At 40.5% G+C, this 25,034-nt stretch overlaps 1 protein-coding gene across 2 annotated transcripts in view; it reads left to right on the top strand.

Annotated features, from left to right (window-relative positions):
- The window catches only part of ZC2HC1B (zinc finger C2HC-type containing 1B), a 41,683-nt gene extending 16,649 nt beyond the window's left edge, over positions 1–25,034 (top strand). Inside the window, exons 5-8 of one of the 2 annotated variants that reach the window (XM_040448981.1) lie at positions 13,616–13,755; positions 17,252–17,360; positions 24,249–24,333; positions 24,825–25,034. In XM_040448981.1, the coding sequence (XP_040304915.1) occupies positions 13,616–13,755; positions 17,252–17,360; positions 24,249–24,319 (320 nt within the window). In that variant the 3' untranslated portion in view covers positions 24,320–24,333; positions 24,825–25,034. The remainder of the gene's footprint in view (positions 1–13,615; positions 13,756–17,251; positions 17,361–24,248; positions 24,334–24,824) is intronic. The other variant, XM_040448980.1, reaches the window with a different exon arrangement.

The following is a 25,034-nucleotide window of genomic DNA, read 5'->3' as shown; positions in this document are numbered from 1 at the left end:
CTAATAAAATAAGCAACAGGAAAATCAGTAAGGACACAGGACATTTTCTAATGTGAACAACAGTATCAACCAGTTTGACCTAATTGATATCTAAAGCTATAATGTGACGTGTAGCAACAGCAGAATATAATTCTTTTTAAGTACACATGGAGCATTTGTCCAGGATGTGTAGGGCCACAAAGTAAGTTTCAGTAAATGTAAAAGGATTGAGATATCATGCAGACTGTTACTTGACAAAGCAGAATTAAGTTGAAATTTATGATGAAAATATATCTAGAAAATTTCCTAATATTTGGAAATTATCAGCTTTTCTTAATGCATGGATTTAAGAAGAAATCGTAAGAGAAATGGGAAAATATTTTGAACTGAATGGTAATGAAAACATCAAAATTTGTGGGATTCAGCTACAACAGCGCAAGGAGGAGGTTTATAGCTTAAAAAAAAAGCTTATAATTAGAAAAGAAAAAAACGTTTAAACCAATTGCTTTATATGTTTCCTCTTTAAAAAGTTTCAAGAACAAATTACACCTCAGTTAAGTAGAGGGAAGAAAATAGTAAATGTAGTTCACCATCTTAACAAAATATTTGTAAAAGCATATGATTATCCCACTAGATACAGGAAAAGCCTGTGACAAAATGCAACCCCTGTACATGTTTATATAAGAAAATTCTTAGAAAAGGTAGAAATAGAAGGGAAACACCTCAATAAAAGGACATTTTTGAGCAATCTGCAGTTAACATTACACTTGATGAAAAACTGAACACTTTCCCACTGAGATGAGAAAAAGCAAGGATGTCTTTTCTGACCACTTCCGTTCAATACTATACTAAAGATGTAGTACCCACCGAAATAAGGAAATAAATTATTGGAGAAGAAGAGGTAAAACTGTCTTTCTTCATAGACAACATAACCATGAATGAGTAAATATAGAAAATCTTAGGAAACTGTAAGAAAGCTACTGGAGTTAAAAGTTCATTTAACACACTTTTCAGGATATAAAGTCAATATACATAAATAATTTATATTTTTATATACTAGGCATAAACAATTAAAAAATGAAATTAAAAATATGTTTACAATTGGGGCGCCTGGGTGGCTCAGTCGGTTAAGCATCTGACTTCGGCTCAGGTCATGATCTCCCTGGGTTTGCGGGTTCGAGCCCTGCGTCAGGCTCTGTGCTGACAGTCCAGAGCCTGGAGCCTCCTTCAGATTCTGTGTCTCCTCCTCTCTCTGCCCCTCCCATGCTCATGCTTTCTCTCTCTCAGTAATAAATAAATGTTAAAAAAAAATACGTTTACAATTATGAGAAAGCATTAGTACTTAGGGGTATGGTTTTTTTTTAAGGTTTTTTACAATTTTTTTTTTAATGTTTATTTATTTTTGGGACAGAGAGAGACAGAGCATGAATGGGGGAGGGTCAGAGAGAGAGGGAGACACAGAATCTGAAGCAGGCTCCAGGCTCTGAGCTGTCAGCACAGAGCCCGACGTGGGGCTCGAACTCACAGACCGTGAGATCATGACCTGAGCCGAACTCGGACGCTTAACTGACTGAGCCACCCAGGTGCCCCTACTTAGGGGTATGTTTAACAAAATACGTGTAAGACTTGAAAAATGAAAACCATGAAACACTGTTCAGAGAAATTTAAAAAAGACCAAAATAAATGGAGAGATTTACCATTTTCATGATTTGAAAGACTCAGTATTATGTTACCATGTCAGTTCTTCCTAAATTGATCTATGGACTCAGTGTAATTCCAGTAAAAACCCCTGCAAGTTTTCTTTGCCACATAGGAATTCACCAGTTGACTTTAAAATTATTTGGAAGTTCAAAGGATCTGGAATAGCCAAGATAGTTTGGAAAAAAGGGAAAAAATTGGAGGACTTACACTACCTGATGTCAAGACTTATTATGATGTTAGAGTTATTCAGTAATTTGATATTGGTGTATCAATTGAACAGAAAAGAGTATCTGGATGTAGATCCATGTATGGGCAATTGATTTTTGACATAAATATCCATTTGGAGAAAATGAGTCATGATCCTTATACAAAAATTGACAAAAATTAACTGACAAAAATTAATTCACAATGGAACATTGACCTTATAAGTGCTACAACAATAAGATTTCTAGAAAAAACAAAAATCTTTGATCTAAGAGTCAACCAAGATTACTTAAGCAGGATATAAAATGTACAGATTTTTAAAAAGGAAATTGATAAATTGGGCTTCACCAAAATTAAAAATTTTAGTCTTGAGAGACACCATTAAGAGAGTGCAAAGGCAAGCCACAGGCTGAGAGATAATGCTCATAATACATACTGACAAAGGACTCATATCAAGAATATAGAAAGAACTCTTGAAATTCAAGAAGACAACCCAGTAAGAAAAAAGGTGAGAGATGTATTTGAACAGATACATCACAGAATAATGGCCAATAAGCACATAAAAAGATACTTAACATCATTTCTGTCAAGGAAATATGAATTACAACTACGGTGAGATACTACCACATACCCACTTGATGGCTAAAATTAAGGACTGACAATACAAATGATAGCGAGGATGTGGAACAGCTGGAAGTCTCCCACTGCTGAAGGGAGTGTAAAATAGGACAGCTACTCTGCACTGGTATTTTCTTAAGTTAAACATATGCTTATTTATAGAGCAATTCTATACCTAGGTATTTTTGCAAAAAACTGGAAACGTGTCCTTAGAAAAGACTTATATGTTAATGTTCATAGTAGCTCTATATAACATAAACTGGGGGAAACCACCCCCCGCAAACATCCATCAGCGAGTAGATACAAAAATTGTGTAATTATTTACAAACCAGAATACAACTCCACAGTAAGAAGAAAGTGCTACTATATAAGCAGCAACATGGGTATTCTCTTATGTGAAACTGTACAACAGATAAAACTTGAGTGGCAGGAAGGGTGCCTGGTGGCTCAGTTGGTTGCATGTTGCACTTTTGATTTCAGCTCAGGTCATGATCCCAGGGTTGTGGGATCAAGCCCCACGTTGGGCTCCACACTGAGCATGGAGCGTGCTTAAGATTCAGTCTCTCTCTCTCTCGCTCTGTCCCTCACCCCCCTCATGTGCTCATGCTGTCTCTCTCTCAAAAACAAAACAAAAAAACCCAAAACTTTAGTGATAGAAAATGGAGTTTTGATTGATTGAGACTGGGTTTGGGGGAATATTGACTGAAAAGGGGCATGAAGGGAACAGTTCTGTGTTTTAAATGAAGTGGTTACACAAATGTGTACGTTTATTAAAACTCACTGGCCGGTATGCTTAAAATAGGTGTATTTTACTTCATGTAAATTAGTTCACATTAGTGATTCGACATTTGTACACATTACAAAATGCTCACCACGTTGAGTGTAATTAACATCTGTCACCGTACAAATTTACTACAATATCATTGACTATATTCTCTACACTATACTTTTTATCCCCATGACTGATTTACTTCTTACTTATTTTTAAGTTTTGAGGGGAAGATGAAACTATTTGGTACTGAAGTGCACAGGAATGTGGAGTAAAGGATAATGTTGGCTATAATAATTTTCCAGTGTGAAAAGAGCTTACCTTGACTATTCTTAACACAGGAGATTATTTCAGTTGCTGAATGAATGAAATTTTAGAGCTCTATGTGAAAAATAAAGTATATTTTACTTGGGCCACTATAATAGTGTTGAGATCGATCATTGTGGGTGTTGTTGGTCTGTTACCCATTGACAGAGCACGTCCTAATTTTCTGTTCTTGTGTTAGTTTTCCTTGATTAATTTAATCTGCCTTTTTCCTTCCTTCCTTCCTGCCTTCCTTCCTTCCTTCCTTCCTTCCTTCCTTCCTTCCTTCCTTCCTAACCAGAGGAAGCAGAAAAGGAGTAGGATAGGATGCTTTCGGTAATGCTTTTTGTATTGCGTCTGGTGTTCGTTTTGTTTTCTAATGTGAGGAAACTTACAGATTCCTTTTATAAAATTAAAAAACATATTTTTTTGGTGAGGTGACCTTTTTTCTTTATCCTTTGTTTAGGATTATTATTTAAGATTCATCCTTTATTGAAAGGGTGATTTACTTATATTGTAACTGGAAGTTTTTACCTCTTAATCCCTTTTACCTATTTTGCCCATCCCCGCACCTCCCTCCCCTGCTGGCAACCACCACTTTGTTTTTTGTATTTATAAGTCTGTTTCTGTTTTTTGTTTGTTCATTTGTTTTTTAGATTACACGTATAAGTGAAATCATACGCTATTTATCTTTCTCTGTTTTATTACCCTCTAGGTCCATCCATGTTAAATTAGTGTTTTCATTTCTTTGGGTAAATATCCAGAAATGGAATTACTGGATTATATGGTCTCTCTCTCTCTCCCTCTCCCCCTCCCTCCCTCTCTCCCTCTCCCTCCCTCCCTCACTCTCCCTCTCTCACTCTTTCTCTCTCCCCCTCCCTCCCTCCTTCACTCTCTATCTCTTTCTCTCCATATATATATATGTTCACTTATTTTTTTTGAGAGTGGAGACTGAGAATCCCAAGTAGGCTCCATGCTCTGTGCTGAGCCCAAGGCGGGGCTTGATTTCACAACCATAACATCATGACCTGAGCCAAACTCAAGAGTTAGCTTGAGCCATCCAGGCGCCCCTGGTATTTATATTTTTAATTTTTATGTTCTTTTACACAGTGGCTGCATCAGTTTCTATTCCCACCAATAGTGCTTGGGGGGTTACCTTTCTCTGCATCTTCACCAACACTTGTTTTTTCCTGTATTTTTTATTCTAGCCCTTCTGACAAGTGTAAAGTAATATTTTATTTTGGTTTTGATTTGCATTTCCCTGATTAGTGATGTTGAGCATCTTTTCATGTGCCTGTTAGCCTTCTGTATGTCTTCTTTGGAAAAATGACTATTCAGGTCTTGAGTTCATTTTTTAATCAGATTTTTTTGGTGTTGAGTTCTGGGAGTTCTTTATATATTTTGGATACTAACCCCTTATCAGATATATCATTTTCAGATATCTTCTCCGATTCAGTAAGTTGTCTTTTTGTCTTGTTCATGGTTTCTTTCATTGTGCAAAATTTTTTAGTTTGATATAGTCCCAGTTTATTTTTGTTTTTGTTGCCCTTGTCTAAGGAGACAGATCCAAAAATATATTACTAACTCCTATGTCCAAGAGTCTATTGCTTGTGTTTTCTTTTAGAACTTTTATGGTTTCAGGTCTTACATTTAGGTTTTTAATTCATTTTGAGTTTATTTTTGTATATGGTGTAAAAAAAAAAAAATGGCCTATTCTCATTCTTTTGTGTGTATCCATCCAGTTTTCCCAGCACCATTTGTTGAAGAGATTGTCTTTTCCCTACTGTATATTCTTGCCTTCTTCTCTCTATTCTGTTCCATTGTGTCTGTTTTTGTGACAGGACTATACTGTTTTGATTATTAGAGCTTTATAATAGAGTTTGAAATCTGGGATTGTGATATCTCTAGCTTTGTTCTTCTTTCTCAAGATTTCTTTGGCTATTCAGGGTCTTTGGTAGTTCCATAAAAATTTTGTTATTTGTTCTAGTTGTGTGAAAATGCTAGATTTATGAAAAATGCTAGTGATAATTTGGTAGGAATTGTATTGAATCTGTAGATTGCTTTGGATATTATAGACATTTTAACAATATTAAATTTTTCAGTCTATGAGCATGGTGTATCTTTCCATTTATTTGTGTTGTCTTCAGTTTCTTTAATCAGTATTTTATAGTTATCAGAGTACAGGTCTTTCACCTTCTTAGTTAAATATATTCCTATTTATTTTATTCTTTTTGATGAAGTTGTAAGTGGGATTGTTTTCTTAATTTCTCTTTCTGTTACTTCATTTAAAGTGCATAGAAATACAACAGATTCCTGCATATTAATTTTGTATCTTGTAACTTTACTGAATTAATTTACTAGTTCTAACAGTCTTTAGGGTTTTCTATGTATATAGTATGTCATCTGCAAATAGTGACAGTTTTGTTTCTTCCTTACCAAGTTATATGTCTCTTACTTCTTTTTCTTGTCTGTTTTCTGTGGCTAGGACTTCTTGTAGTATGTTGAACAAAACTTGTGAGAGTGGACATCTTTGTCTTGTTCCTGATCTAAGGGGAAAAGCTCTCAACCTTTCACCATTGAGTATGATGCTAGCTCTTTGTTTGCCATATATGGCATTTATTATGTTGAGGTATGTTCCCTCTGTACCCATTTTGTTGAGAGTTTTTATTATAAATGGATGTTGAATTTTGTCAAATGCTTTTTCTTCCTCTATTGAAAGGATTATATGAAGGATTTTATCCTTCATTTTTTTAAACATGTTGTATCACATTGATTAATTTGCAGATATTGAACCATCCTTGCATCCCAGGGAATAAGTCCCACTTGATTGTGGTATATGATCTTTTAAACATTTTTTATTTTTATTTAGTTATTTTTATTGATGTAGTTAACATACAATGTTATATTAGTTTCAGGTGTGCAGCATATTGATTCAACAATTCAGTACATTACTCAGTGCTCACCATGGTAAGTGTAGTCACCATCTGTCATCATACAAAATTATTGGTGTTACTGACTATATTCCCTATGCTGTATTTTTCCTCTCTGTGACTTACTTATTTTAATGTGAATTAATTTGAATTTGGTTTGCTAATATTTTGTTGAGGATTTTTGCTTTAAATTTCATTAGAGATATTGGCTTATAATTTTTTTTTTTTTTTTTTTTTTTTTTTTTTGTAGTAGCTTTGGTTTTGGTATCAGGTTGCTGGCCTCTTAGAAGGAATTTGGAAGCATGTCTTTCTCCTCAGTATTTTGGAATGGTTTGAGAAAGGTAGATATTAACTCTTCTTTAAATGTTTGGTAGAATTCACCTGCAAATTCATTTGATCCTGGACTTTTGTTTGTTCAGAGTTTTTGGATTGCTGATTCAATTTTTTTTTTTTAATTTTTTTTTAATGTTTGTTTTTGAGAGACAGAGAGCAAGCAAGTAGATGAAAGGCAGAGAGAGAGGGAGACACAGAATCTGAAGCAGGCTCCAGGCTCTTAGCTGGATGCGGGGCTTGAACTCACAAACTGCAAGATCATGACCTGAGTGGAAGTCAGATGTTCAACTGACTGAGCCACCCACGCGCCCCTGCTGACTCAATTTCATTACTGGTAAATGGTCTGTTCAGATTTTCTATATTTTCATGATTCAGTCTTGGAAGATTTCATGCTTCTAGAAATTTATCCATTTCTTCTAAGTTGTCCAGTTTGTTGGTATATAATTTTCAATAGTAGTTCCTTATAATTCTTTGTATCTTTATATTGTTGGTTGTACCTTCTCCTCTTTCATTTCTAATTTTATTTGAGTTCTCCTTTTTCCTTGATGAGTCTGACTAAAAGTTTGTTCATTTTGTTTATCTCTTCAAAGAATCATCTTTTATTTTCATTGATCTTCTCTATTGCTTTTTTGGTCCTAATTTCATTTATTTCTGCTCTGATTTTTATTATTTCCTTCTATTAACTTGGGCTTTGTTTGTTCTTTCTGTAGTTCCTTTAGGTGTAAGGTTAGATAGCTTATTTGATATTTTTCTTGCTCCTTGAGGTAAGCTATATTGCTGTAAACTTCCTTCTTAGAGCTGCTTTTGCTGCCTCTCAAAGATTTTGAAACATTGTGTTTTCAAATTCATTTGTTTCAGGGTGTGTTTTGATTTCCTTTTTGATTTCTTTGTTGATCCATTGGTTGTTTAGTAGTAGCATGTTGTTGTAGATGTAACTGATTTAACTACTTTTGTGTTTTAACTTTCATACTAGCTTTATAAGTGATTGACCTTTACTATATGTTTGCTTTTACCAGTGAAACTGTTTTTTTCATAATTTTCTTACTTTCTTACTTATGGCCTTTTATTTTACACTTAAGTCCTTTTAACATTTCTTGTAAGGCCAATTTAGTGGTGATGAACTCTAACTTTTGTTTGGGAAACTCTTTATCCGTCCTTTAATTCTGAATGATAACCTTGCCAGGTAGAGTGTTCTTGGTTATAGGTTTTTTTCCTTCCAGCCCTTTGAATATAGATCATGCCACTCCTTTTTAGCTTTCAAAGTTTCTGCAGAATATCTTTAATGACTAAATGACTTTAGTTTTAGCAGAAACTAAAAAATCAGCAGATAGCCTTATGTGGAGGATTCCCTTGTATGTAACTAGTTGCTTTCCTGTTGCTGCTGTTAAGACTCTTCCTTTATCTGTGATTGTTGACATTTTAATTATTACATGTCTTGGTAGACTTCTTTGGGTTCATCTTATTTGGGACTCTGTGATTCCTGGACCTGGATGTCAGTTTTCATCCCAAGGTTAGGGAAGTTTCTTCAATATTATTGAAGAAATTATTCAAAATTATTTATTTCTTCAGTAAATTTTTTGCCCTTTTTTCTTGCTTTCCTCCTTCTGGGCCCCCCATGATACAAATGTAAAATGCTTGATGTTGTCCCAGAAGTTCCTTAACCTATCCTCATTTTTTTTTTTCTTTTGAGAGAGAGAGAGAAAGAAAGAGAGAGAGAGAGAGGCAGAGAGAAAGGGAGAGAGAGAACATTATAGGCTTCACAACCAGCATGGGGCCTGACATGGGGCTCGATCTCATGACTGTGAGATCATGACCTGAGCCAAAATCAAGAGTCAGATGCTTAACTGACTGAACCACCCAGGTGCCCCAACCTATCCTCATTTTTAAAAATTATTTTTTATTTTTGCTGTTCAGTTTGGGTGATTTCCACTACCGTGTCTTCCAGATTGTTGATCCATTCTTCTGCATCCTCTAATCTATGTTGATTCCCTCTAGTGCATTTTTCATTTCGTTATTCTATTCTCTGATTGGTTCTTACATTTTCTTTGTCTTTGTTGAAGTTATCATTGACTTCATCCACTCTTCTCTCAAGTCCAGTGAGCATCCTTGTTAACATCACTTTGAACTTTTTATCAGGGAGATTGCTCATCTCCATTTTGTTTAGTCGTGTGTGTTTTTGAGATTTTGTCTTTTTTTTTTTATTTTTTGTTGTTTGGCATATATTCTCTGTCTTTTTTTTTCTTATTCTCTGTGTTTGTTTCTATGTATTTGGTTGGTCACTTATGTTTCCTGGTCTTGAAGGAAGGTAGATGTCTTGTGTAGAAGGCCTATAGGACCCAGTAGTGCAATCCACCCTGGTCACCAGAACCAGGAGCTCCAGGAGCGTGCTCTCTGTGGGCTGCTTGTGCCCTCTCGTTGTGACTGGGCCGTAACTGCTGTGAGTGCACTGCTGGGCGGGGCTGGCCCTTGGCATAGCTGGCCGAGCAGCTTGGCTGCAGCTGCTGTGGGCGTGCTGGTGGGTGGGATTAGCTCCCAGCGCAGCTGGCTAAGAGGCCTGGCCACAACTGTTGTGGGCGTGCTGGTGTGCCAGAAAATAATCTTAATAATTGCTTCACTTTTGCTGGGTGCTAATGAAAATATAGCTTAAAATAATGTGAAAGTAGAAAGATCTATGGCTGTGATTTTGATAATACTTTGGCAACAAGCCTTATATAACAAAAAAAATCTTTTATGAGCAGTATTTCCTGTTAATAGCAGAAGCTACAGGGTTGATGGCTACTTTATAGTTCTTTAGTCAAATAAACGAAACTATGTCAGCTGTCCTGCTGTGTGGATTTCTCTAATTTCCACATTGGATTTAAAATGTGGGGATTATTGTTTCCTTAAAATAAATAATTCTCTTTGTAAGGTCTCATCACATGTACAATTTCTTTTTCTGCCCTCATGTTCTTATGCTAAAACATAGCTTTATAATTAAATTCTTCCCTGTGCCCTTAGTATAATTTTATGCACCAAACAAAATGATTATCTAAAATAGCACATTTTTCATTACTATTCCATTAGACTATGTGAGGATTTTATATTAGTCCATATATTCTCAGTCTTAAATACTAGAAAACATGTACAGTTATAACTGGGGTTATATATAATGCGGCCTAGTATGCATGAGTTTGCAGATCATTTCCTTGTTTTCTCAGCATGATTCCTGATTTCATGACTCAGTTTTTGTGACATGCGTACATTTATTGTAATTCTTCCTAACTTAAGTAAATGTGCTAATCATTCAACTTTCCAGGATGCTGTGATACTTTATAGGAACAATGGTAGAGAATATTTGCAGTTGAGATTTTCAGTGAGACCTGGGACATTTAGTGCCCATTTCACAGGCTTCATAGACATGGACACTCAACACAATGCTTACATTTTAAAAATGATGCTTGCTGAATGTTTTTGAGATCTGGCCACCTTTCCCATAGTCGTCCTAAGAACCCATCTGTAGTCAGACTTTAAAGATCATTACTTTGGAAATAAATAGCACATAGTGACTTTTATGACACCATTATTATTATTATTTTTTTTAATATTTATTTTTGAGACAGAGAGAGACAGAGCATGAACGGGGGAGGGTCAGAGAGAGAGGGAGACACAGAATCCGAAGCAGGCTCCAGGCTCTGAGCTGTCAGCCCAGCGCAGGGCTCGAACTCACAAACTGCGAGATCGTGACCTGAGCCAAAGTTGGACGCTTAACCTACTAAGCCACCCAGGCGCCCCACGACACCATTATTGATAGAGGAAGAGGGGACTCAGATTGAGATGACGGTGGACCATGTAAACCAGTCATGCTGTGTTCAGATTATTGTTGCAAAACCATTTTTTTTCCATTCTCAGAGTATTTGAAGTTTTCTTCCTCTGCCCCTTTATTATTATTATTATTTTAATGTTTGTTTATTTTTGAGAGAGAGAGAGAGAGACAGCACAAGTGGGGGAGCGGCAGAGAGAGAGAGACACACAGAATCTGCAGCAGGCTCCAGGCTCTGAGCTGTTAGCACAGAGCCCGATGTGGGTCTCGAACTCAGGAGCCGTGAGATCATGACCTGAGTAGAAGTTGGGTGCTTAATCAGCTGAGCCACCCAAGCCACCCCTTCCTCTGCCCCTTTAAGTCTTGGCTTCCTGTCCCTCCTCTGGGCCCCTGGAGGACCCAGTGCTTCCTTAGAAGCTTACATCATGAGTGGCACTTGTCTACTTCTTTGCCTAGCCTTCTAGTTTTCTCTGAGATTTTTGTTGGCAGGGAAATACACCTCAGCTTTGTTGTGTCCCTGATGGCATACAGCGCCACACAGAAGGGTGGCAGTGAATCAATGAACGAACAAGTGGGAATGAAGAAGCCATCCAGTCACTGCCACGATCACTGTCTTTGCACAAACTGAGTAGGGTTTGTGGTAGCAGCATTTCTGACCAAAGCCTTGACTCTCAGCTGGTAAAACTCAAGAAACCACCAAAGCAAGAGAAGAGTTCTTGGTTTGCTTTCTCCATCACCACCATGAATTCTGCACAATAATGGCACTTTCAATTTTACTCTTATAAGCAGTTTCATTCCTGTTTGGTAGTTGGAAACGCAAGCTTGCTGGGCCTGTTTCCTTATAGTAATAGGATGTTCCACCTGCCCACTGTACTGAGCCCTAGTGTGACTTATCTGAGTTAACTTTCACAACAGCCTGATGAAATAGGTGCTGTGTAGGGACTGGGGAAATCGAAGCTTAAGGGATATTGAGTAACTTGCCGATGTTCGCACATGTCGCAGGTGAAGAGCTCAGGTTCAAAACCAGTCAGGCAGGCTGCAGGGCCTTCATCATTTCCCAATGCTGCCCTATTTTATTCTGTTCAAGGGAAAAACCTTTACCACTGTGGGAAAACTTTGTTTCTGCAGAGTCGTTGTGCCCCCAACTATAAACCAGTGCCGGGCACGTAATAGGTGTTCAATACAGATTGAATTGATGATTACATACTGCCTTCTAGGATGTGAAATAAAAGGTTAGGCTAAGTGCTTATCTGTCATATTCCAATTTCTTATATATGCCAATTATTACACTTTACTAGTATTCATTCTAGGAAAGGAAATGATTTGTTCCAACAAAACTCTCCCCAATTGTTTTAGAAGATGCCTTCAAAAAGACTTAATCTTGAAGACATCACTGCTTCAAACAGCCATGCACCCGTGTAGATGTGGATGTGGGTGACCATATACTAATCCAAATTTCCGTACCAAGCGTAAGGTCGGTGCTGTCTCAGATCTTTCCTGGCAGGGGGGAAGGGGAATGTTACTCTCTCCTAGTGCTCCTATCCACTCTGTCATCCCTTACCGGTGCCTAAAACAAAACAAGAAGCAAATCTCACGTTCCCGCGCACGTCAGAGGGGTGGGCTCCAAAATGGCTTTGCCTCGAGCGTCTCCTCATCGACAAAGGCCACGGTTCTGGCACATCCCGTTTCGCTTACTGGTTAGTCGTTGCAAACGAGGGCCAAACGGAGAGCGGTGGGCAGCAGCACAGAGGGTCCTGGTGCCCACAGAGCTGCCCGGGAGGCTCGGACCCTGAAGCTTTCCTACCACTCCTCCTGCTTTCCCCTTTCTCCTTTTTGAACCTCACCTTTTTCTTTTTCCTTTACCTCCCTCCTGAACTTATTATTTGCCTCCTTATTTAGGAGTTGAGTAAAAAAAAAAAATCAATCACTGCAGAGGTAGTGTCTTTTTCTGCCAGCGACACTGACTTCAAATCCCATCCCCCAAACCCCCAAATTTGAGACACCTTCCTCCTTCTATAAAGAGCAAGAGGAGCCCCATAACCTCTCTGGTGACCTTCCGTCCCACCCAGTACCACAGCCTGGGCTTTTTATCTTCTGTGTTCTTCACCGTCATCAATACCAACCGTCTGTGATCCTAGGACTGTTTTCTTCACGTAAGGATTCACTGAATATCTCACTTAATTGAGAAGTGCCTAAATATAATGAGTCTATTGTCTAAGAAAATACCACATATGGGGCACCTGGGTGGCTCAGTCGGTTGAACGTCCGACTTCGGCCCAGGTCATGATCTCGCGGTCCGTGAGTTCGAGCCCCGTATCAGGCTCTGTGCTGACCGCTCAGAGCCTGGAGCCTGTTTCAGATTCTGTGTCTCCCTCTCTCTGACCCTCCCCCGTTCATGCTCTGTCTCTCTCTGTCTCAAAAATAAATAAACGTTAAAAAAAAAAAATTTAAAAATAAAAAAAAAAGAAAATACCACATAAACATTTTATTTTATTTTTTTTTTATTTAAAAAAATTTTTTTTTCAATGTTTATTTATTTTTGGGACAGAGATAGAGCATGAACGGGGGAGGGGCAGAGAGAGAGGGAGACACAGAATCGGAAACAGGCTCCAGGCTCTGAGCCATCAGCCCAGAGCCCGACGTGGGGCTCGAACTCACAGACCGGGAGATCGTGACCTGGCTGAAGTCGGACGCTTAACCGACTGCGCCACCCAGGCGCCCCCCACATAGACATTTTAAAGAGACACATTTAATTGAAATAAATGTATACAGGAGAAAGATGTCTCCCCATGCTCTGTCCTTTATTTCCGCCCTTGTACACCTTTCCCTCGGGCATAACACTGTCTCAAACCATAGTCTGAGACTTTTGCTCTTTTATGTTGGAGCAGAGGTCATATCTCATTTATTTCATTTCATATAGCCCATTCCAGAGTTGCTTTTGAAACATTGATTGCTTTTCGTTGTTATCTTTGCATTTAGATTATATTCAGTGCCCATACTGTATGAGGAGGTTTAATGAAACCGCAGCCAGTCAGCATATTAATTTCTGCAAGGATCAGTCTTCTCGCCGAGTCTTTGATCCAGCCCAGACAGCAGCCAAAATGGCATCCAGGGTGCAGGTAACTATCTCTCCCCAGGTGTTGGCTCTGTGCCCTTGCGTGTTCGGGGTGAGCAGGTAGGGTTTGGTAGGGAACCTAAATTACCCATCCCCAGAAGTATAAGGATCAAGGTCGCTACTCACTGTCATTCATCCTCATGGAAGTTGGCTTCTTTTGAGGCATGCTTTCTAGCTAGCAGCACCTTTGGATATTATAGAAAAAAATATTTCTACAGTGTTTGAAGCTTCTCAGGATGAAGCCTTGAATGTGTAAGTAGTGTTTCTGTAGTGTTACGGTAAAACCCTGTGCATGTATGCAACAGTAACTATCAGCCTTAGTCATCCAGAAAAGCACAGCGAACCTGAAGCGGGGCTGGCCGAGTGGGCAAGCTGTCGTAAGGAAGACCTGTTCTGTAGGTTGTCTGTGTTGTTCTCTGATAGAGGAGGGGTCTGCAGCCTTTTCTTTAAAGCCATAGAATCAGCAAGGTAAAGTAAATGAATGGAAACAGGCTGTTACAAATAGGTACGGGTAAGTAAATGGACGGGCTGATCCGGAAGACGACAGACTAATGAAAACAGAACTGAGGTCCGGCAAACAGCTTCACACACATCAGCGGCCCCAGGGATATAACTTACGATATACTATGGAGACTGTTAGTCTCATAACATGACTCCGATGCCAAGGAAAGATTAAACTGGCCTGAATACTTGAGGGTATGAAACATTGAGAAAGATTTCCACAAAATCCAGTATGTAATAGGGGGTGGGAGCTTGTCCAACAGTAGCATATCCCGCGGACTCTGGACTCTGAGCTCTGTCTCCATACACAGTGGACAGTTACTGAGTGTCTATTCTGTCCCAGACACTGTGCTAGGTGCTGATTGATCAGCATTTGTAATTCAACAGAGGTGGAGGAGGGCTTGGAAACGAGGCAGTCGGAAGCTGTGGGATTTGACCTGTGCAGGAGCGCTATGGAGGAAGAGGCCAGTGTGATCCAGGGGAGCCTTCAAAGAAGAGCAGCATTTCTCCTTGAATATCAGATGGGTTCACCAGCCTGGAGTGGGGGTTGGGGAGGATATTACACACAAAATGTCCAGTTTGTGGCCTGAGGAGTGCCTGTGTGCGAGGGGGAAGGGGCAGGTGAGGGGGCATCAGATCTAGAAGGGCTTCCACTCGAGTCAGTTCAGAGAGGAGGAAAAGAGGAAGTGGCGAGATGCCCTCAAATCTGAGGACCTCACACAGGAACTGGAACGTCCCCCCTGAACCCAGGAAGTCGTCCTCTCCACTTTCTCAACTTGTCCCTTCTTCCTGGCATGCTTCTGCTAGCTCCCCTCTCTGCAGATCGCCTTTCTTAGCTCTCCTGTCTGGTTGTGACCTGCCTCCTGTGTCGTTCTGTGGGCAGTGTCGACGGGTTGAATAGTGCAGACTGGAGTGACACAATTGGTGTTTTAGAAGGATTACCTTTGCCACTAGTGGTCAGATGGATTGGCCATGGTTAGGAGTCCCAGCAACAGATAAAGAATGCGGGCCCAGAGAAAGAGGACTAACGGGTTGTATGCGGAGGAAGAATTTGAGAATGGGGGGTCTGAGACGCCGATTGGATATGGGCTAAAAGAGGATCGGGGTTGACAAGGATTTTAGCTTCGGAGCCTGAGAAGGTAGTATACTATCCATCTAGATAAAGAAACACAGGAAGCAGGAGATAGATGTGTTGGTGGAGCAGGCAGGGTGGTTATGATAAATATAGTTGTAGAGATTCAGTCTTTATACCTGCAATAGCATGGGAGCAGTGCGGCGTGGAAGGAACCCAGATTCTGTAATCACTAGTTAGGGTTTGACTTTCAATTCTTTAATTTATTATCCGTAGGTAAACTTAGACAAATTCTTTGAGACTCACTTTAATCTGTACCTTGCCACATTGTTGCGAGGATTATAGACAACAGAAGCAAAGTGGCTTGCACACAGGTCTCCTCCGCCTTTCCTCTTTCCACGCTGCCCCACCCTCCTCCTCCTCTCTGGCCATCCTCTCTTGTCAGTGGGACAGGCACCACAATCTGGGGGGTATATGATGCTTTGGGCTTGAATTCAACTGAGTTGGAAAAGTTTTCTTTCTTAAAATTTCTTTTTTTTTTTTTTAATTTTTAAAAAGTTTATTCATTTATTTCTGAGAGTGTGAGAGACAGTGAGCGCTAGTGGGGGAGGGGCAGAGAGAGAGAGAGCAAGAGAATCCCAAGCAGGCTGTCAGCACAGAGTCCGACGTGGGGCTTGAACCCACGAACAGTGAGATCATGACCTGAGCCGGGACCAAGAGTCGGATGGATGCTCAACCGACCGAGCCCCCCGGGCACCCCGGAAAAGTTTTCTAAGTGAAACTCTACCTATACCTTCTAAAGCAGGGAAGGGCGCATTACATTTCTTCGAAATGTTCTAACCAGTTCACGAAGTTCGTCACATTAGTGGGGCCAAAGGGAGCCCAGGGAAGCAGCAAACGGAAGTGCTTTTTATTCCTGAAGAAGGCCAGCTGGCCGTCCTGAGTGTAACCAGTGACTTGGCCCTGTTCCTCTCCTTGTTTTCCAGAACTAAGTGGTGATTGGGCGCGCAGAAGAAAAATTAGCTGCTTTCTGAGGAAACTCCCCGTAGAGTGTATCTGAACAGCAGCCCTTGTTTGTCTTCTGCCAGCTTCGCCACTCAGGGGCCGGGCTCATAGTGGGGCCCATTCAGAGTGGAGCAAGACGGGAGGGGTCGTCTTACTGCCGAAGGGCTGTTAACAGCACAGCTGAAATGTGTTTCTATTTTAAACATAATCAACTTTAAAAATGTGTTATAGCCTTCACCAAAAGAGACCAGTACGGGCCTCTGGAAATAGCTGTCTTTGTCTGCATGGGGATGAGCTGCCTGCTGTAGCCCCGCGGCTATCCTTGCCAAGTGAGCTACTCTCACTTGGAGTAGCAGGTTATCTTTATACAGTAGTTGCCATGGAGATGTTGGGACCGGTAGCTAGGTAGGAAGCCCCCGAAGGACCTTCGGGTCCTTATTCTGTATTAATGTAACTGTTCAGCTACCGCTACGCGGCAGGGAGGGGCGTGGTGTGGAGATGATGGAATTCTGTGTTTAAAACATGTGCTGCCTGCCAACGTCTGTTTTTCTTCTCCGTTCGTGGATTTAAAAACAAAATCATCCTCAAGTAAAATGAACAACTAAAATGTTCCATAACTGTCCTTATTGACATTAAGTGATTTCTTATGTCTCCATACAATGAATTTTACAGGATTAACATATCACCACTCCCCTCAGGGGTTGATTATGGAGTGCAAGTGCCAAAACCCAGACGTGACTCTGAGAACCGGCAGGAGGACAGGCGAACGAGGGTACAGGGTGTGCGTGTGTCCCCTCCCCGTGGGTGCAGCATGTCCTGGAGCTGACCCCCATCTGCTACTGGTTAAGTGGCAACAGCTTTACCTCCTGAGTGCTACCTGAGGTTACAGACTTGTTCCCCGTCTCTCTTGCTCTTCCTGTAGGCTAGGGCTCAGATGAGTCCCAAAAAAGAGCCAACTGTAACCAGTGCCGTGAGAGTGTTGCTGCAGAACAGGGCCCTGGGATCCCCGACTGTGGTCCCAGCTAGGCCAGGTGAGTCGGAGCGAGCGAGTCGGCTATCGGATGAGGGACCAGAGGGGAATCGCTTGTTGGCTTTGGGATTTGTTGGCGGTTGAAGAAAGCTGTGACATACAGTGTTGCTTTTGGGTGTAAAGATATGTGGTTTTGTTTGAGGTTAACACTTATTTGCCAAGAAGGAGCGTTTCCGAATTTATCGGGATTTTGATAACTCTGTTGATATACAGAGTCAGATACAGGACGGTCTAGAGCCATCCTTCTCTGGTCTTGTGAAATTGAAAAGAGGTTAAGAATGGGATATAGCAGTGTGTCAGGTATGGTGTGGAAAATAAGAGAAGAAAATGGAAGAGCCAAGACATGGCAACAACCTAAGTGTCTGCTGCTGGATGAAGAGTTAAAGACGTTGCATATAGACATGATGGAATGTCATGTAGCCATAGAAAAGAAGGAAATTCTGCCTTCTGTGACAACACGGACGGACATTAAGATCATTATCCTAAGTGAGATAGTTCAGACAGAGAAAGATAAATACCGTGTGATCACACTGACATATGGAATCTAAAAGAAGCTGAACTCATAAAAACAGGAAGTAGAATGGTGGTTGTCCTAGGTGAAGGTGAGGTTGGGGAAATGATGGTCAAAGGGTACAGACTCCCAGTTGTAAGTGCCGGGGGTCTAATGTACGGCATGGGGACTTTTGTTAAAAATATTGTGTTATATACTTGAAACTTGCTAAGAGAGTAGATCTTAAATATCCTCACCACACACACCCACCAAAAGTAACTATGTGAGGTGATGGATGTGTAAAAATTTTTTGTGGTAGTTATTTTGCAAGATATAGGTGTATCAAACCATCCTGTTGTGCACCTTAAACCCTCACGATGTTCTAATCAATTATATCTCAATAAAGCTGGGAAAGAAAAAAAAAAAAGGGAAATTTTCCTTGCTAGAACTAAACAATTTCTTCCAAGTAGCAGAAAGGCATAACCACCATTAAAGCACTTCCTATGTGCTAGAACCATTTCATTTTATCCTCCTAATAATCTCCCGAATGTTTTAATCTGTGGAAAGGGAAAGAGGCTCGGAGAGGAGAAGTTATTTGTTCAAGGCACACGACCGGTAAACCTACATGTGTTTCCCCTCTGCACTGAGCTGCCTTAATAAATGTGGCATTCTTCTTATGATCAACATTATGCTATGAAGGCAATGTGAATTCACTCAAGGCCATATTGTTGCCTCTGATCAGAAGTCATATTTTGAAGAAGTTCTCAGAATCAGACCAGGAACTGCCAGTCTCAAAGCTTATAAAGTCACCACACCAGAAAGCTTTTGTAGTTTTGAAATTCCTCATGAGTTGTTTATCATGGGCTACAAATGGAATGGGACATTTGAAAAAGATTCCCTACAGGCCTGTAAGCCCAATCCATTCATTTTTTTCCTGATCTGTGAAAACTTAACAATGGGGTTTTAGTTTTCACTTAGAGAAAAATAAATTCAAATTGTATGTGTGTTTATTTGGTAAAACTTGCTATTTTTCTAAACTATAGATTAGTGTCCTTCAGTAGAGACAAATTCTTTCTATTATAGTTTCTTTCCTTATTTTTTCCAAAGATTATATTGCCTCCCTTCCAGTGAAAAGCCCTCTTTTAAGTTTGAGCTTGAACCTTACTTGCCAGGAGGGAATATTTCTAAATTCATCATGATTAGAGAACTCTGACAATGTGCAAAGTCCGGTCTGAGTACCGCAGTGGAGATAGGGCCTTCATTCCTTGGTCTAGTAAATTTGCAAAACGATTGGGAATGGTTCGAGAAGACAGTGTGTCAGGATGAAACAGTGTTGAAAATAAAGGAAGAGGTTTTTTTGGCTTGGGCTAAGTAATTTCTTCAAAGTAGCAGCAAAGCGTAAGTGAAAAAGTCCTAAACTACAACTCAGAAGTCTCATGTCACAGTATGTGACACATCCCATAATGTGTCTTGGGATGTGATATGTCCCAGCACTTGACATTAGGCAGAATGTTATAGACACCATTCTAATATATCAGAAAATAGATTAATAGCCAGTAGGTCTAAGCAAAATAGTATTATGTTATGGTGGTTTATGACCACTGTGATGTTGCTAAGTAAGAGGCACATTTTAAAAAAAAAATTTTTTTTTTCAACGTTTATTTATTTTTGGGACAGAGAGAGACAGAGCATGAATGGGGGAGGGGCAGAGAGAGAGGGAGACACAGAATCGGAAACAGGCTCCAGGCTCTGAGCCATCAGCCCAGAGCCCGACGCGGGGCTCGAACTCCCGGACTGCGAGATCGTGACCTGGCTGAAGTCAGACGCTTAACCGACTGCGCCACCCAGGCACCCCAAAAGGCACATTTTTTAACATGGCTCACACTGGGTTCTATACCACCACCACCTCTGTGTTGTTCTTTAAAAAAAAATTTTTTTTAATGTTTATTTATTTTTGAGAGAGAGTATGAGTGGGGGAAGGGCAGAGAGAGAGGGAGACACAGAATCCAAAGCAGGCTCCAGGCTCCCAGCTGTCATCACAGGGCCCAACGCGGGGCTTGAACTCATAAACTGAGATCGTGAGCTGAGCTGAAGTCGGACACTTAACTGACGGAGTCCCCCAGGCGCCCCTGTGTTGTTCTAGGCGGTAACAGGCCTGCACACTCCTGACCCAGGGCTCTTGTTGCTCCTTTGGCTGAAGACCAAAACAGTCCCCCACTGACCTGCACTGCTCACTCCCTTCAGGTCTTTATTGAGTGTCGTCTTCAGAGTGACCCCCCCCCAACCTCTGTGTTTAAACTTAAACCCTCCATAATTCCCTTTGTAGTCTTTTTAAAAACCTTTTTAGTGTCTATTTATTTATTTTGAAAGAGAGCATGCACGCTCTAGCAAGGGAGGGGCAGAGAGAGAGAGAAGAGAGAGAGAAAAAGTGAATCCCAAGCAGGCTCCGTGCTGCCAGTGCAGAGCCTGACATGGGGCTCGAACTCACAAACCATGAGATCGTGACCTAGGCCAAAACCAAGAGTCAGATGCTTAACCTATTGAGCCACCCATGTGCTCTCCCCCTTTGTAGTTTTTTAATATAGAATTTATTACCATTTAATATTCTGTATATATTTTTCTCCCACCACCAAAAAGGAACTTAAGTTTCAAGAAGGCTAGGATCTGTCTCCTTTGTCTATTTTTAATTCTGCTGCTGTATCTCTACCTGTTGGAACTGTTTAGAGCACATGAGATATTTGAGAAACACTTTTTTGAATGAAATATATGGGAGAAAAGTAGATATCTTGATTCTGTAATTTCCCACTTAAATTATTGGCATGTGAATTAGAATTGTCATGTTAATTAGCTTTAAGAGGTAGTTTTTGTTTTGGTGTGCCTGGGTGGCTCAGTCGGTTGAGCGTCCAACTTCGGCTCAGGTTATGATCTCACAGTTTGTGAGTTCGAGCCCCGCATCAGGCTCTGTGCTGACCGCTTGCTTAGAGCCTGGAGCCTGCTTCGGATTCTGTGTCTTCTTCTCTCTCTGCCCCTTCCCTGCTCATGCTCTGTCTCTTTCTGTTTCTCAAAGATAAATAAATGTTAAAAAAAAAAAAAAAGAGGTAGTTTTTGTTTTATTTCAGGTTTAAGATGCTTTTAAATTTTAATTTCTTGGAGTGTCTGGGTGGCTTAGTCAGTTAAGCCTCTGACTCCTCATTTCAGCTTAGGTCGTGATCTCGCAGCTTGTGAGATCGAGCCCCGTGTTGGGCTCTGTGCTGATGGCCTGGACACTGCTTAGGATTCTCGCTGTCCCTCTCTTTCTCCCCTACCCCATGTGCACAGGCACTCTCTCTCAAAATAAGCATTTAAAAAAAAATTGAATTCCTTGTCTTTTCCTGTAGTGTCACCTGCTTACATTTAAATATAAAGTCTCCGGTTGGTATGCCTTTAAATTAGTTAACATTCATTTGGAGTCATTCTGGGGAGAAAGCATGCTGAACATATAAGAAGTATATTCATCTCAGGGGAGATGAATTCTTAAAAATGTTTAAGGCTTAGAGAAAAACATTGCCTTTCACTAATATAAAGAGGCTCTGATATGAATCAGATCTGCATCTTACTGTCCGTTGTTTCTGTTCAGCTCGGTCTCAGTGTATTTGAGAATAGGAGAATCTTTTAAAAAATTGTGGTTGCTGGGCTTTGCTATTTCTAGATTGATAATCAGTAGTTTAGGCCACTTGGTGTCACTCGCCTTCCACATAAATCCTATTATTGTCTTTCATCTAGCTGGCGGTTAACTCTCTAAAACTCTGGCTTTCATTCTTAACCTCTCTTGAGCAAAATAAACATGTAGTACCTTCCAGGTACAGCATTTTGTTCTAAATTCAGTCAGGGGAGATACGTGTGCAAAAGTCACAATCTTATGAGAAGATAAGCGTGTGCGGGAAGATCTCTGATTCAAGAAAGCATGTGATGTATGAAGTTGACACAGCAGCTGCCGTGGATGTTCAGAGGATTCATTCATTGAACATATTATTATGCATGGTTATTTCTTATGCCCGTAGATTCCTAAAAGTCTTAGAGAAGAGGCAGTTAAAAATTATGTCAAGTATTTAACAATTAGAAGTGGAAGTCCTAAGGGAATACAAGAAAAATCATCTTTGCTCAGGAGGCTTTATGGAGGACGTGTCAGCCTGAGAGAGAGGAAGCTTCATGGGGGCGGAGGCATTCGGGATGAGCTTTCAGGGTGAGCTAGATTTTGACCAGTGGAGAAAAATTGAAGATGGAACAAACAAAGATAAGAAAAGGAAAATGCAGAAGACATACTTCGGAAACAAATGGCCCAAAGCATAGCAACGAGTTGGGGTGTGAGCAGAAAATCAAGTTAGAACGGAAGGCTGGCCCTGGAGCAAGGGAGGGTCATAAATGCTCAGTGAGGCACCCAGACTGGATGTGATAAAGGCAGACGCTGATGTTGCCTCCTCCGTCACTGGTGGCTGCATAAGTTAGGCAATCACGATGGCCTGGGATTTCTCATTTCGAGCTATTTTGTTTGTCTGCAGAAAATTCTTTTGAGGGAGCATTTTTTAAAAAGTATCACGTAGGAAATTAATGCTTAGTGTGGAAAATACTGGAAAATGGAGAAAAAGAAGAAAATAAAAGACACTCATAATTCCATATCCTGACATGACCACTGTCAACATCGATACCGTTTTCCATTTTCCTCTACTTACACTTTCTTTTTTTTTTTCCCTTTTATCAAAGTTTGGGATCATAGCCCCTCTACTCATCCTCACTTTTTTTCACTAACACATTTTGAAGATTTCCCTATGGCAAAAAGAGTTTTGTCTTCGAGCACTGTATCACAGATTACTTATTTAGCTCTTTTTCTGGTAGTGAGCAGCTAGGTTGTATCCACTTTTTTGCTGTGCTAAGTAATTCCCTTCTTCGTGGATGATGGCCCAGACTGATGTCGAGCAGTCCTCTGAGCACGTCATATATCATCTCGTTCACACCTCACAGTAATACAGTGCACACGTAATTGTCCTGTTCCTGGTTTACAGGTGAGGGAAGCACAGAAAGCCTAAGGAACTGGCTCAAGCCACTTCATCGAAAGGGGTAGAGCCGACCAGACCTTTGTCTGCTTTGGGAAAACTGGGTCAAAAATGAAAACATTAAGGAGATAGGCATTGATAATATTGTAATCATTACCTGTAATACTTATGTATGGAAATTGTTGTGGAAAAAGTTATATAGATCTTTTACTCACACGAAGATTCTGATGTTCAGTTGCAAAGTGAGTTTATAGCCTAGTTAGCAAATGTACAACCGGTGGCTATTTGCTCGAGGGTTTGGGTGTAAAAGGGACTGGGTTTCTGAGAAGGTACTGCTGAGCGAAGCTTCTCCAGGACTTTCATACAGAGCAACTAAGATCACTGTGTCAATACAGTTCTGGGCGCTAGACCTATATTGTGTCATGTATTCACTGAATCGTATTGCACGACTTTGTTGGGGTGGGCTCTGCTTTTATTTTTGGATCCAGCGGATTTGATGAAGGTAAGCATCTTCCCTGCACTGGCATCCCCTCCTTACTAATTTAATTATGTAGCAGATGTAACGAGTATCAAGGGGTCAGTTGCCGCGTCTTTGGAAGACCTAAAACTTGTAGGACTTTCAGTAAAAGGAACACTGAAAACTCTTTCTACTCCCATGTCTTTTGATTAGTTTGATTCACGGTGTCCTTGGGTTGTTTGGTAACTCCCCCTTCATAAAACACGGAGTGGAAAGGAGGCCTCTAGGACAGAAGGGGATTGTTCCATTTTACAAAACAAAACAAGAAAAAAAGATTTACCTGAGACTCCTGTCCCATACCATGCAGTACAAAACAGACCATGGTATGGCAGGCTTGTATCTACAAACTCCTCCACCCTGATACCTAATAATGCTGCTGGGCACAAAGGAAAAGAATCCTGTTTATGGAATGAGTCCATCGCTATGAAAATAAGCCCTGGGAGGAAAGGCATCTCATGCTTCCATAAGGCTTATCAAACCCTTTCTGGAATGAGAGCAGGCAAAGAACTGTGAAGACACGATATACTCAGGGAACATTTCGAAAGCCAGGACAGCAGCGGGGAGAGTCGGATTGTATAAGTGGTGGCCCGCCCGAGGTGCTGGTCCCGGAGGGCCCAACCGCGAGAAGCGCCAGGGGCAGAGACAGAGAAGGTGCCTGGGACTGTCCCTGTTTCCCTTATTATTTGGCCCAAGATAGAGACTGATTATTTGTCTATAGCTACAAAACAAAACAGAACAAAACAAAAAGGAAGGAGAGACTTCTGAATCCAATGTGAGGATTTCATCATTCCTTTTTTTTTTCTTGCTAATGTTTGCTTTTACATAATAACAAATCTGTTTATGTCTGCAAAGGATTAGCAGTGGACCCTGCTTCTGGAGCAAAACTCAGACAAGGATTTACTAAATCTTCTAAAAAAGATTAACTCCTAGAGGCCAGGTAAGGGGAAAAAAAAAAAAATTAACCTCTAATCCAGGTGTTGCTAATCATTTAATGTGTAAGATCCTGTTACTGAGCCTTTAAGAGAATGAATCCATAGCAGGCAAACCAAAGAGAAATTTGGGTAAACCCTCCCTTGGATTAACAAAATATATGCTCTTGAAACATACTCTTTTGTTAAACAAAAGTGCACATAGTTTGAAAATGATATTCAGCTTCTGACTGGTAAACCACAGGAAAGGGGAATGAGCCCTCATTTTGACCTGGGAGGCTACAGCCCTGTCCCTTCTTCCACACGCATTTCCCCCAAAAAAGGCCATTTCCCTGAGATTGATACTGAATCGGACTGCTATGGAGACTTTTTTTTTTTTTTTTTTTTTTTTTTGATATTGTGATTTGTGTTGTTAAAACTGTAATGAGGCCTGTATTATTTAACATTCCCAATGTGGAAACAATGAAGTTCTAAAGTAAATGCCTTTTTTTGTTTTCAGACGGTCTCCCCTTATCAGCCTGCGTGGCTGTGTACCCAGGAATGCCACCTAAGGGGGGGGGAAGGCAGACAGCTGTTCCATAAGCCCACGATTCTTCTTGAGACGTCATGTAGAACAAGTAAAAACTAGATTCAGATTTTCTTCTTCTTTACTCCCTTTAAAATTTTCAAAACAGTATCATTAAACAACATATCAGCCTGCGTGAAAGTG

Source organism: Herpailurus yagouaroundi, unplaced genomic scaffold (assembly GCF_014898765.1).
Source record: "Herpailurus yagouaroundi ecotype Mexico unplaced genomic scaffold, PumYag 198, whole genome shotgun sequence".
NCBI classification, from domain to species: domain Eukaryota; kingdom Metazoa; phylum Chordata; class Mammalia; order Carnivora; family Felidae; genus Herpailurus; species Herpailurus yagouaroundi.
This window is presented reverse-complemented; position numbering and strand designations above follow the sequence as displayed.